Consider the following 12,867-nt stretch of genomic DNA (forward strand, 5'->3'; position numbering starts at 1 on the left):
TCTTCATCGACTGCTTCTATAGGATCAAGTTATGACGTTTCATACTATAAGCAATAAAACGTTTTTCAGGATTTGAAAATGAATTTAAAGAATCAAATAATCTCCTTAATATCCCTCAACTTTCCAATTACCATTATAGCGTTGGGTTCATTGTCTCTAATCCTTCCAAATCGTGTTACAGACCAACCTCCTATATTGCATGTGGGCCGATCTCGCATCACGGAACTGAGTGGTTTAACGGGAGGACGTGATCAGATCGTTGCCGCTGCTGCGTCCTGCGCGGAGCAGACTGTCTCACTGCTTTCGGCTGGACTTCATTCTGCACCATGGACAGCGACAGCACGCCGTGGACGGAGCTCCACGGCGTGCTGTTGCTGTCCATGGTTCTGGACTTCATTTCAGCACCATGGACAGCAGCAGCACGCCGTGGAGCTCCGTCCTCCACGCCCCCTCCTCCCTCGGGTGGGCGACAGCATCATTTCTTCCCTCACGGCCGTCAACGCCGTGTTGACCGTTTTTAGCAATGGTCTCGTTGTGACCGTGATTCTGAGGAATCCCTCTCTCCTCCAGCCAATGAACGCTTTCATCCTCAGCCTTCCGACCTCGTGATCGGCCTTGTGCGGCTCCTCGGTTGTCACCATCACTAGGCACACCGAGGCTCTTCCTTTATTGGCCACACAGTCAGCTATGTTGAGAGAGCTGCTTCTGCACTTGTTTTGTTGTTGTTGAGGTTTCATCGTTGGACAACAAAGTCAACACTTTCATCCCTGTTCTGTGTATTGTGGCGTTAAAATGTTGCCACTGATTGATGCTTTTTGAAACTGTCTCTTCATTTAACAGCTCTCGCTAATGCCCTGCTCCTTTCTTCAGAAGAATGATTCAAGTCCTTTGTAATTCAGCGATTAAAAGGAGTCCCACTAGCATTTTTCAGAGCTTTAGTGTTTTCAGTAGAAGAAGTTAACTCCCTTGGCTAAGAGCAACCAGGAGATGCAATAAGAATGTCCAGAACAAGACGGCAAATAGATGCTGAGCCTTTTTCCAATCAGTTTCTCTCTCCTAGGGCTGGTGTCTCTCTGCGTTCCGACCCTGCTAGCCTACAATGTGGCGTGCAAGCCAAGACTAAAGTTGAGCATTCGGAGAAGTGTGATTGGGTTAATGTTAGTTTGGACTTTCTCCTTGTTTTGGACTGTGACTTATTTATTTGGGCGATGCTCCTATTGGCCCGAGGACATCCAGACCTCTTGCTCTCTGGCCTGGGAGGAGAGGTCATGGCACGAACTGCCTGTAACTGAACAGGAGTTTGGAGCCTCAGGGTGGGCCCTGCAGCCAGAAGCAGAATGACCACGCCATCAACTCCGTCCTGGCTGTGATGGTAGCCTTTGTTGTCTGCTGGTTGCCCGACACAGTATTATCAGTGGTGGTGGTCATCAGTCCAGAGCTCTAAGACCTGCCGGGTACCCATCATCTACTTCCTTTCCAACAAGCAGGTGAGCTGCTAAATTTTAATCTGCTGACTCCCGAGTGTTCGCAAAGGTAGAAAGCACGAGGAAAAACGCATTTGTCTTTCCTGGTTACGTTTCTGTGTGTTTTCATTCCCCTTAGTTCCGTAACGCCGCTCTGGAGGCGCCATCGTACCGCGCCACTACATTCCCCATATGGCCACCAAAGTCGGCATCAGCCTGCGCTCCTTGAACAGGAGGAGCTGGCGTGTGAACACACACAGCGAGGTGTTGCCTTTCACGTGCAAAAAATACAAGATGCTGCCACGATTCATCGAGTATGCTGACCTGCAAATATTCCTGTCTTCGCTCGATCCCAACAAAATGGTAAAAATGCTTTTAAAAGCTGATATGTAGAGGGTGAACAACATAAGTGGGAACCGTCACACAGTATTACAATCCAATCCAATACCAGCAAAAAGTGCTTATTTTGCTTATTTCTTCATGAGGTTGTGTCGGAGACGAGCCGATTCATCTCCTTTTGAGATGCATTTAGTTAATTCTGCGTTAAATAACTCATGCTATACCGACCACAGTAACATAACTATGGTGCATTTGCTGCACAAACCTTCTGAAGGACACAGCTGGTGCATTTAAGGACGGCATTTTAATTGAAGTTCATGTCGGCACCCATAGAAATGCGCAGACATATATTCCTAGATGACATAGAGTTAATCAAACTTGGAAGAGGAACTACAACACCAAATAAGTTATCATTGTTCAAATTGCATTTGATTAAATGCATACTGTACAGATATTTAATGTCCAAAATTTGAGGATCTGACATAAGACCTTTGTTTTTTACTTAAAGTAACTTTAAAAAAGGGGGAAAAGAATCTGTAAAACTACTTGAGAAAGTGTTGTTTGGCAAGATTGATGAAAATGTTCATCGGAATTCAATTTTTTTTTTAATGCCTCATCATTTCTACTGAGGCTGTTTGCTTATCGTGTTGCCTCAGTTGACGGCATGCTAAAATCCCCAGACAAGAGGGTTTGTTTGGTATTTCTTATGCAAGGCATTTGATGAGTCTAATACGCAGGATGGTCAGGAGGAAACTGTATTGTGTTGATCTAATCCCAGATTTGCCGTAGTCTATAAGCTTGTACATTTGAAGCAAAGAACATTTCACACTTTATCTCCAAACAGGATTACAAGATGTACTTCCATAATCCAGCAGCATGGTTCCTGTTATTCCCTGAGCCATTCAACAACTCCCCCAGTCAGCCACTGATATGTTTGATGCAAAGGGTTTAACCTTTGTGCAGTGCTACATTATATATAAGGCTGCATATTTAATGTATCAGAAAGTTGAAAGAATTAGAATCATCAGATTTAAGTCCCTGGCTCATTTGTGGAAGCAAAAGTGTCTCTTTTCAACCCCCCCCCCCCCCCCCATTTGTCTATGCTGTGAACAACCAGCACCGTTTTTAATGAATGTGAACACAGAAGATTCCCAGGTGACCCGCTGCTGTTGTGGAGTGATAATGAAAAGGGCGGGTTCTTTGATGCAATTTATCCGAGATCAGGTTCACACCATAACAAGATCTATACATGGAGAATCTCGGATTTATTGCGTGCTAGGTCAGCATAGAGAAAAATGAAGCTGTGGCACTGATGGTGACTCTTTGAACCCGGAGATGAGAGGCGAACATACTCTTCAATGGGACTTTGGGAATGCCACTGATTGGGAGAGATGCATCGACATCACCTCCGTGGTGGCAAACGGATTGATTTTGTCGATAACTTCTGTTGTGGGAATTGCGGCAAATATTTTTGTTATTCTGGCAGTCTGTCTCCAAAAATCGCTGCAAACTTCAATGAACGCCCTGGTGGTCAATCTGGCAGTTATAGACGCTCTGAGATGCTTAATCGACTGCCCCGTTCTGCTGTCCATCGTCGTGACTGTGTATCAAAGGGGACATGTGGACGAGCTGATCTGTGACTCACAAGTGGCCTCGTTCTCTTTCAGCTGCTGCATCCAGCTGTTGACGCTGTCCTGCATCAGCGCAGAGAGACACCAGGCAATTGCACGACCTTTCAAGACCACTCAGCGTCGACGAAGGATTATGGCAGTGATTACTCTCACGTGGATGCTTGCGTTTGTGGTAGCTGGATTTAGTCTGATATTTCTGAAGGACTCTCCCATTAAATGTGAAATGTAAAGGATCGCAGAGAGAAACGTCGCTCTCCTACGACACTATTGGCATTCACGTACTGTTTCCACTTTGGGTTGTTTGTTTTGTTATTGTCATTGGATTCTACACTAGCATATTTGCGCTTGTGAAGTCACACAATTGTAAAATTTTTGACAAAGGTACTTTTCGTCCTTTGAAAACCGACAAAGCAGAGGATAAGCAGGAGATTGGAGAAACCACAGCTGTGGAAAATGGACATGAAAAACCAGAGCCAGATCAGACCTTGAGCAAAAGTGCTGCTCAGGCGGAACTGGGGACAAAAGCAGATCCAAACTCATCCAAGAAAGATTCTACAGCTGCTGTGCTTCCCTCAGCAGAAGCTGTGCAATGTTTCTCTGTCGGTTCAGGGAGCAGCACAGAATCCAAAACGGTATTGAAGATGACCGTTTTGGAAGAAGAAGAAGAAGGAGAACTCTTTCAAAACAGAGCTGCCCAATCCCAGTGTCAGGACAGTTGGAGCAAATCCATCAAATGCTAAGTGCTCGACCATAAAGGTGCCCTTGTGCAGCGGGTTCGCCAAGGAGAAGCGTTCCAAAGAGGGGCCAAAAATCAACAAAGCACCATCTGAAAAGAAAGAGAGCCCGCCGCGAGCTCAGTCATCTATGCAATTAGAAAAGCCTGAAACCCCTTCTGCGTTCCTGATTGAACCAAAGCAAGAAGAGAAAACCAACGGAGGAGGATCGCCGCCTGTTGCTGCAGGCGACCCAGCGTCCTCATTACCTCCAGTTTCAAACAATATCCCTAAAACGGATGTGGAGGTGGAGGGAGCTGTTTGCATGCTGCCTTCAAAAGCAAGGCGAGAGAGAGCAAGCAAAAAGAAGGAGAGTAAGATGGCTAAGCGTGCAGGATGCATAATCTTAACTTTCCTTTTATTTTGGCTGCCACTCATCACAACCATCCTGGTGAATTTTGCCGTTCACAAGGACAAGAAGCCACAGGTAAGACGTTGTGGCCTCATTCGCATTTTATGTGTCAACAGCTGAAGATGTTCTAAGTTGATTTAAAAAAATAAAAAAAGAAGTCTACCCAATGCATTTTTTATTTTCAGATACCAATCATCCATGGTGTGGAGATTCAGTCTCTGTCGCCTGCATGACATCGCTCAGCGACCCAATAATATACGCCGCAGTGAACTGTCAGTTTTTAACAGAGTTTTATCGTCTTAAAAACAGGCTGCAGTCCACATTCAACAAGAAATTACAGCACGTCCCGCTCTGGCCATCTTTGAGTTGTAATTTACATTCTAACTAAATTAGGAAATTGATATAATTTGCACTCATTGCTCAGTTATTAAATAAACTGAAGCCTGGATGTCAAAATGTGAATATTTATTTGATTATGTAGGATGCTTATAATTTTTTTATGTGGGTGTATTGTTGTATTAGACTGTATGTTGGCTGACATCAATACAGGCAGAAGAGCCACATGCTGTGAGAGGCAGCCTGGACTGATGCAATCAACTCAGCGGGAGGACAATGCTGAGACTCTGTCAAGCAATCACGGAGGCCTGCTCGTCTCCTGGGACCCCGCAGTGAGGACGCACCACTGGGCCGCTCAGGTCCACACACGTCCTCCAGCAGGACCTAATTATTATCTCTTCCCATTATTAGTGAAGCACAATAAAGGAAAAATGTTCTGAAATCCATGTAAATGTGTTCTAGGTTTAAAAAAAAAAAAAAAGAGATTGGTCATTAAATGGATGTCACAGTAGAGCTACCGTATTTAATCTATCCACTGCAGCAAAATGCACAATGTGTGAATATTCTGCGCTTTTCCTTAACTCTTATTTACCTACTGTATGTAGTTCGTGACAAGATTTGTGTTTCATTAAAAGTAAAGTGTTGCAGAATTGACATCGTGACACACCAGTCTCAATTTGACTGAGAAACCAACAAGACGCAGAGACGTACTTTTTAATCCAACAGAATTCTGCAATGACAGCATGCAAATCCTTAATTCAACCAGGGAACAGACAGAAATAGTTTCTCAACAATTGGCAACTTAAAATGCAGTTGATAAAGATCTGAGATATTTACAATATGAAAAATGTACAAAATGGCCTTTAAACACAGTGAAATCTACCAAGTCTCGCTTATGGATATTATAATTTAAGAGGAACTCAATGGAGTCGATGTTCTGCACGCTCTCAAAAGGGTTTCCTGCTCAATACTATGTAAACATTAGGGATCGTATTAGTTAAGTGTTCTGGAGAACGTTCACTGATATTCCTACCTTGTGACCTAACTAATATGCACCCTGTTCTCGATATCAATTCATTATTGACGATGGATTCCACATAGATCAGGATCAGGATCAGATATGTAAGTCAACACAAAGTCTGTCGTTTCAACTTTCACTGTCACGTTTCATAAACATGTCAGAATGCGTCGTCTATTTGACTCATCAAGCGATGGCACCAACCAGCTAATGAGTCGGTTCATAAATGTTCATAAAAGCTATCCATTCCAGCAGATGCATGTTTTTACAAGAGCAAGGGGGGGTATTTGAAACCAGCAAATTTCAAAACTGGGCGGTAAGCAAAGGGAATGTTTCTAAGCAGATGGATTTATTATTCACAAAGATGATCCGTTGATGAATATGTGTGCTTTATCATCACAGGCTGTCAAGAGTGACCTTTAAACACCTGCCTTTCCTCCTTTCATTCATTTGACGACAAATACGGCTACATTACATATTCAAAAATATACTTTTTTTCCCCCTCAGTATTTTTAGGCAACAACATATAATCACGCAATCATCCAAACTCTTCCTCGCTCTGCTGTGCTTAATGGAGAAAGATCTGCTGGTTTGCTTTTATTTCCAAGGCAGTCGTCCATTCATAATTTAATACCATGCAGAGATTGACATCAGATGAGATCACTACTTCAAAAAAAAAAACCCAGACGTCTGCTAATCTGATAATCCCTCTAGATTATGGCAGGTTGATGCTCAGTGGTCCCTCTCCTCAGCATCTGGTGCTTACAGTTAACTGATCAGATAGGCATGACATCTACAAGGCAGATACTCGGACAATGTTGCTTTGAGAGTACGTGGTGGTGGTGGAGCCGTGCCCGTCTGATGAGGTCACCACTGGGGCAGATAGGCTGACCATGGAGGGGGTGATGTAAGGATCGTCACATTTCAAGGGCACAGTCTCATCGAGTTTGGCGTTCAGGCTGGAGCGGCTATAAAAGAAAAAATCAGGATGAAAGAGAGTGAGAGGCCTGACCTTGTGTCGCTGAATTACAAGGACTTCTTCGAGCTCGTTCTCACATGGAAAAAAGTTTTGAGCAACTGTGCTTTGGTTTGGTATATTTCAGCTTTTAGTGTGGAAAACAGTGTCTTTATTTTCCACTGCACACACGGAAAGATGGAGACACCAGCATTTATGTCATAAATGAGGCGATCTTGACGTGGCTCAGCTTTACAAACACGATATGAATACATGTCTATTTTTGTATGTTTTAATGATACAGTATGTAAAATTAATTAAAATAAATACCACACCCAGCAGCCCCAGATTAATCGGGACACTGTCTCTCGAAGAAAATGTTGCTCAACTGAATGCAGCTTCATTTGTGTGGCACCTTTCATGGAGACATAGAGCAAGGCTGAAAACATGGTCAGAGACCCCCCCCCCCCCCTGCCCCTCAAAATAGAAAACGAAAACAAATGCAAAGAGCAAAGCCTGAAAATATCAAAATCAATAAAAGTTAGTCAAACTCAGCAGTTGAAAAGACAAAAAAATATTAAAAGAACAAAACAAATGCTATATTACTCCAAATTAATGGTCATGAATATCCTATTAAAGACACTGAGAGTGCTCGCTGTTCTAATATCAAGTGGCAGTTTAGGAGCATAAAGAGAGAATGCACTCTCGAAGGTATTTTAATGGGGCACACGAGGAACGTTTTAAAGAAATGCTGAGGAGACCTTGGCGATCCAGATGGAACAGTAAATGAAAGAAATCCTTTTAGAGAAGGGCCATTGAAACCTTTATAAACAACTGAAAGAGCATTGCAGTAAAAAAGAAACAGGTAGAAAGTGTAGTTTCTCGGGCAGTGAGGTAATGAAATCCTGAACTTGATGTAATTCTGTTATTGACATTTTAGACACACCAGTATAAAGGGCGTATTTCAGCATTACTCTGAGTTTCAATAAAAAGTCAGCGTTTCTAATAAAAACCCTTTTTTAACTGTGAAATGTAATTTGAATTTGAGTCGGAAATTCGCGGCACTCGTTTTAGCCCGTTTGCCGAGGCTGCTTGTCTGTTGCTGCAGTGGGCTCTGTTAAAAAAAAATGCTCCTCATTTAACTTAAAAAAAAAAAGAATCCTGCATTAACGTCCGTCAGACGGGAAGTGAGAGAATGCTGTGCACGTTGTTCATTTGGTGAGGCAAAGCAAGATGTGCAGTGTACCAGCAGAAAAATGGTAATTGACCTGGGGATGATTAATGAAGCTTAAAAATGAGATTTCATGTAATAAAAGCACAACTGGCCCCAGTATCACAAGCCTCGGATATACCAGAGCCAAAGCTGATAAAAAAATAAAAAAAACACAGTTAAATAAGACTAGAAACAGGCTAATAACACGAGAACCCTCAATTCAGCTCAATTGTTTTCCAGTTGTTCTTATAGCACGAACAGAAGGATTCCATTAACTCTCAATGTATTAAGTTGGAAAAGCAATTATCGGAGAATAATAACCTCAAAGAAAGGGTAAACTAATCCAAAGATATCCGCAGATAAACACCAGAAGGTTGGCGCTAAGTGGGTGAAGAGCTGCTTTCAGGCTATTACCTGTAATGTTAAAACAACATACAGCCATTGTAGAGGGCCAGCGAAAACCACGCGAAATGTACACCAAAATGTACATTCAAAAAAGATGACGATACATTTTTAACACACTAAATAAATGAAGGATTTTAAGCCTTACAGGAGACATATTATGAAAAACTCACTTTTCCCATGTTTCTACACGACTATTATGCTGGTTTTGGATCACTACCAACCCAAAAACAGCTAAATAAACCATCAAGTGAATCCTGCATAGTTTCCATAGTTCTGTAATCACCTCCTGAAACGCGTCTGTCAGAAATCTCGCCCCCTGTGATGTCACATTGAGCGAACGTGCACATGCATGTGCATTCATTGCGTGCACGCAGCTGCGCTCATACACGCAATGAACTTAGTTTCAGTTTGGTTTTCAGAGGCTTTTCTGACAGAGCTGTTTGAGACAGAAAAGAGGGACGCTGTCTGCTATTTTGTCAAAAACCTCTACAGATATTTCATACAAGTGTCTGGGAACTGCGATACCTTGTGGAAAAAGAGTATAATATTTAACTTGAAGTGAAGGATGTGAAATTTATGTGAGTCGCAGCGCAAAATGTGCCTAAAAATCAAATGTAAACGTCCCTTAATTTGTGATTTAATTTTCCAGGCAGGAATTAAAATCGAGTTTCCACTCTTATAGGACAGAATCAATTGTGTTGCGTTGTGTTGTTGAGCTCTGGCGACAGGAGAGCGAGGCTTGTGAGACTACCTGTTGACCACTGGCCTCTCCCGTATCTGTATGGTGCTGAGTTCCTGGTTGTTTGTGCTGGGCAAGCTGAAGCTGCTCTTCTTCCTGTGACGCCGGGAGCAACACGAGCTGAGCCCGTGTGGGGACGAGGACAGCGAGGACCCCCGGGAGCCCGATTTGTTCATCACAGAGATCTCCATGCAGTTGGACTGAAACGTCTGCTCATCAACAAACTCGTGGTTCTGCAAAAAATGAATGTGGTGGGAAAACATTGCTCATTAATCATCGCTCTTATTACATTGACGGGTAACGTTTTTACAGTGCAGGCTAAGCAGGCTGAACAGAATCCACAGCAGAAGAAAAAAAAAAGGTTAATAATTGGAAAATGAATCATCACGGCAAATGGAAATGCATTGGCCCAGATGCCCACATTAAGTGCCATCTGTGAAAACATTCACGACTGCTATCACTGTGACAAACGAGCCGGACCTGAAGGTCAGGCGCCTCGTCTGTTTGAAGCTCTGTCAGCAGGTGGCGCAGTGATGCCACTCAGGAACTGCTGCCGTGCCCCTGCGTCCTTCCTTGCGTGATCACTCCGGCCTCATCCATTAATAATGCACACTATAAGAAGAACGCGATGAGGGCAATGTGCTCTTGCATCTGAATGGTGCGGTGCCTTAATGGAGGTTTAGCCCGCATGGCTGGCAAGCTCTATATTAGGATAGAGGATCATCAATGAGGAGGGCTATTGGATTACTGACAGTCAGTTTCTGTACAGGGTTTAGAGCTGCGAGTGCAAAACTCATGTCACAAGCCAGGCATTAAAGAGGATCTTGCGTCTCTAAATTATAGATCAAGAAAAAAATTCTCTACGCCGGTTTGTTTGGAAGGAATAGCGGCCGGATTCATGTTTTCTTTAGCGCGTTGCTGGAGAAGGCACTCAAGACTTCCCATTTAATTTTACAGCTATTTTTAAATTGTGCTGTATGTGAAATGATTCCGCAGTTTGTGCATGGATGGGGAGGGGGGGGGGTCCACTTTCTATTTGCATCCCGCTGTAGCAGACCAATGACACAGCACAGGGTGTAGAAGTGATGCAATTTTACAGCTTTTATTTTTATTTTTACAGCGAGCTACTTTAAAATATCTACCCTCTGTTACCGGGATAGTAAAACATGAAGAATTCCTCAGTGAGTGTATATTTCCCAGTAGACGTATAGCTTTAGGATTTTGGAAAAAAAGAAACGGTTTTACCGTGGTCTTCTCCAGGCAGTGCAGCAGGTGATGATGTTGGCTTTCAAAGGGAGGGTTGGGCGCCTTCCCTACCAGGGCTCGTCCTGCCTCCTTGGCAGCCTTCAAGAAAAAAAAATAAAAAAAAATAACTGTGTATATTAGCAGGCTCGCTCTCAGCACGGGAATGGAGTTTCAGGCAACAGTTAGCTCGGTGATGTAGCGGAAAGTACACACAGCGCTGAGAGTTGATCTGTAGCACGGCAGCCAATCTACTTACAACCTAGTGAGGTGGGGATGCTTTCAAAATGCATAGCGACAGTGGCTACATGGCAGCACTATCCACTGCTAGATTTGTTTTGGACATTCATTCCCTGGTTTTTGGTGAGAAAAGACCAGAAATGTCAAATTAAAACTCATTCAGTGCAACAGCAGTGGCACACCTGGACACAGATCGAACAGATTCCACCACACACACACACACACACACACACACACACGGTACGGATTCTGCACCACAGTGACACCACGCACTTTAATGAAGCTCTGCACACGTCTGGGATGGAAGGCATGTCATAATAATCTGCAGTAACAACCTGGATGCTCCAGAAATAACACACGGGGACACACACACAGCAAATCAAAAACAGAGTTCAGAGGAGATGCAGACTGAGCAGACAGCCTCCATATAGGTGGCCTGCTGTCCAGCAGTAAGCCTCTGGTTCCCTCCTCCCCCCTCCACACCCTGTTGGACGGACATGCAGGGCCCGGTCATGAGTCAGTGTGACTGTAATGGCTGCGCTCCACCAGAAGGCCACGTGGGCCCGTCTGGCCTTCCTGCTGTATGGATAGAGAGCGTGTCGACGAAGCATGTCAATGCCGCAGCTGAGAGGTGTGATGTAAGAGAGGCGATCACACTGAAGCACTGGAATGACAGCAGCCCCCCTGTGTTATGGCATGACAAGCCCACCCCTGTGTTGAAGCATGAACCCCCCCTCCGCCCTGTGTGTGGTGACATGGCCCCAGCAGAGCGGCATGCAAGCATCAGCGAGGCCCCGGTCAGTCAGCCCCCCCCCCCGCCTCCGCTTGGTCTCATTACCTCCTCCAGCGAGTCGATCAGGAGCCCATTTTGTTTGTAGCGCATATAGGCATTAGTGCCTCGAATCTTCGCAGCACGGATTCTAGCAAGCCGAGTTTTCTGTTTGAACAAACAGACCTCTGCTTTAGCCTCTGATGGTTTGTCTGTCACACTAATTGGTTCTGTCTCCCTCTGGCAGCCGCAGTATTTAGCAGGAAGAGGCCGTGCGTACATGTACCATTAGGAAATTGTGCCTCGGCAAACACTCTTAAAAAGAAATGCACATATTGCTATTGAAAACCTGCTGACACTAGACTCTGAGGATCATTTGTTCAGTCATTGTCATTCTCCCCCTGATTTCACCCCCCCCCCCCCCCCCCTGCCCCCCACACACACTGAAATATAGTTAAGCAGGTTTTGCCTATCCAATAAAAAACACATAAACAGAAACACAATAAAAGATTAATATTCTGAGAAGATAGCTTTTGCTCTGTCATTTTACTTGCAGATAAGACAGGGACAGATAAAAGAGGCAGACAGAAGCAAAAATAAAGACAGAAAGAAAAAGGACCAGAAGCAGAAGGGGGGGGTCAGTACCCTTTGGGCTCTTCGTTTCTCCGTCCGCTGGCTTTGGTGGTAGATGCGGCTGAAGTTTGACACTATAACAGGAACGGGCAAGGCGATGACCAGCACCCCACTCAGAGAGCATATGGACCCGAACACCTTCCCCACGATGGTTTTTGGCACCATATCTCCATACCTGCAGCACAGAAAAGACGACATTGAGCACGGAAAACAACATTCCTTTGAAAGAAACGCGCCCCGGAGGCTTGTTTTTAAAAAGTTATTTTTACACGTCTGGAAATAGTTACAGTGACCTTGGATGATTTCATCACTTCAAATAGCAAGTCACGTCTTTGATGCGAGTGAGGAATAAATAGGACTTTTATGAAGTCTCTCTTCTTGGCCTACTTTCTGCCCACTACTGTGACGTTTCCCTTTTAAAATCCTCTTTCATATATAATTATGCACCTGCTGGCACCAGCTAATGCTTTCACGTCGTGACCAAATGTGCGGCATGTCCTCCCCCCCCCCCCCCATGACCTCTGTTAGCCAAACAGCTTGCGTAGGAAACGGGGAGTAGTATCACATCGAGTAAAAGCAAGAGAGGATGGTAGCATGAGAGGTGAAATGAGAGGTGTGAGCCAATGGTGTTAATTTATTCGAGGAGCTTCTTTGTTAGGCCCGAGCGCCTATTCTAGGCGTAAGGGGCTATTGCTTTTGCAACGCAGAAGACAAGTTGACGAGCGTAGCGAGTCAACCCTCGACAAAGTTGACGAGCGC

At 44.3% G+C, this 12,867-nt stretch overlaps 2 protein-coding genes and 1 pseudogene across 2 annotated transcripts; 2 read left to right on the forward strand and 1 right to left on the reverse strand.

The window, feature by feature from the left end:
* The first annotated feature begins 402 nt into the window (after positions 1-402).
* Positions 403-1,692, forward strand: LOC137916811 (pinopsin-like; annotated as a pseudogene).
* A 1,445-nt stretch (positions 1,693-3,137) lies between these two features.
* LOC137916808 (D(2) dopamine receptor-like) lies at positions 3,138-4,173 on the forward strand. Its single transcript, XM_068759774.1, is given in 2 exon segments — positions 3,138-3,647; positions 3,649-4,173. Coding segments are annotated over 2 exon segments (1,035 nt in total).
* A 2,532-nt stretch (positions 4,174-6,705) lies between these two features.
* On the reverse strand, positions 6,706-12,603 carry LOC137916809 (A-type voltage-gated potassium channel KCND2-like). The gene is made up of 6 exons (XM_068759775.1): positions 12,590-12,603; positions 12,121-12,283; positions 11,545-11,643; positions 10,470-10,568; positions 9,237-9,457; positions 6,706-6,880 (listed from the first exon to the last, which is right to left on the reverse strand). The coding sequence occupies exons 1-6, from the start codon at positions 12,601-12,603 to the stop codon at positions 6,706-6,708; spliced, it is 771 nt and encodes a 256-aa protein (XP_068615876.1).
* Positions 12,604-12,867: the final 264 nt, after the last annotated feature.

The sequence above is a fragment of the Brachionichthys hirsutus genome, unplaced genomic scaffold, assembly GCF_040956055.1.
Source record: "Brachionichthys hirsutus isolate HB-005 unplaced genomic scaffold, CSIRO-AGI_Bhir_v1 contig_1411, whole genome shotgun sequence".
Classification (NCBI taxonomy): Eukaryota; Metazoa; Chordata; class Actinopteri; order Lophiiformes; family Brachionichthyidae; genus Brachionichthys; species Brachionichthys hirsutus.